The 1,109-nt window shown below is 63.0% G+C and overlaps 1 protein-coding gene across 1 annotated transcript in view; it reads left to right on the top strand.

Moving 5' to 3' along the window:
- The window catches only part of LOC110390440 (phosphatidylinositol 5-phosphate 4-kinase type-2 gamma-like), a gene marked incomplete at both ends in the record, with an annotated part of 4,012 nt that extends 2,913 nt beyond the window's left edge, over positions 1-1,099 (top strand). The window contains 4 exon segments of the mRNA XM_021381762.1: positions 6-146; positions 224-370; positions 484-522; positions 986-1,099. Of these exon segments, the coding sequence (XP_021237437.1) occupies positions 6-146; positions 224-370; positions 484-522; positions 986-1,099 (441 nt within the window).
- Positions 1,100-1,109: the final 10 nt, after the last annotated feature.

Below are 1,109 nucleotides of genomic sequence, written 5' to 3'. Positions count from 1 at the left end.
CTCAGGTGTCACTGACGCGCAGCCCCCCCCACGCCGAGGACGGCGACCGCCGCCTGCTGCTGTCCTACGACCGCACGCTGGTGGTGAAGGAGCTGTCGAGCGAGGACGTGGCCGACGTGCACGGGCTGCTGTCCCACTACCACCAGGTATAGGAACCCATGGGGGGGTACAGCGCACAAGAAGGGGGGGGTCTTAATGCTGTGCCCCCCCCCTCCGCCCGCAGTATGTGGTGCAGTGCCACGGCAGCACGCTGCTGCCCCAGTTCCTGGGGATGTACCGCGCCAGCGTGGAGAGCGAGGAGAGCTACCTGCTGGCCATGCGCAACACCTTCAGCCACCGGCTGCCCGTGCACAGGAAGTACGACCTGAAGGTAACGGGGGGGCCCCCAGCCCAATGCCCCCCCCCTCACACCCCCGTTCCCCCCTAACCGGCCCTGCACCCCCTCACTTTATCTACTTCCTTCCCTCCTTAATGCGTGCACAGGGCTCACTGGTGTCACGGGAAGCGAGCGATAAGGAGAAAGTAAGGCAGGGGGGAATGAGTGGGACTGGGGGGGAACCCCAGAATGAATGAATGGGGCTGGGTGGGGAGTCCAGAATGAATGAATGGGGCTGGGGGGGGAACACAGAATGAATGAATGGGGCTGGGGGGTGGGGAGTCCAGAATGAATGAATGGGGCTGAGGTGGGGGGGCAGAATGAATGAATGGGGACTGAGGGGGAGCCCCAAAATGAATGAATGGGGCCGAGGTGGGGGGGTGAGTCCCAGAGTGATGAATGGGGCTGGGGGGGAACCCCATTATGAATGAGTGGGGATGAAAGGGGGGAGCCCCAAAAGGGGTGGATGAGAGGGGAGCCCCAGAGTGAATGAATGGAGCAAAGGAATGATCCAGGAATGAATGGAGTGAGGGGGATGGAGGAGGGGATGTGGGATGGGGGTTGGAGGGGGGGCTGCCCCACATATGCCCCCCCCCTCCCCGCCCCCAGGGCAAGGAGCTGCCGACGCTGAAGGACGTGGACTTCCTGAACAAGAGTGAGAAGGTGTACGTGGGCGAGGAGGACAAGCGTGACTTCATGGAGAAGCTCAAGAGGGACGTGGAGGTGGGTGGGG

The sequence above is a fragment of the Numida meleagris genome, unplaced genomic scaffold, assembly GCF_002078875.1.
Source record: "Numida meleagris isolate 19003 breed g44 Domestic line unplaced genomic scaffold, NumMel1.0 unplaced_Scaffold1069, whole genome shotgun sequence".
Lineage (NCBI taxonomy): Eukaryota > Metazoa > Chordata > Aves > Galliformes > Numididae > Numida > Numida meleagris.
This window is presented reverse-complemented; position numbering and strand designations above follow the sequence as displayed.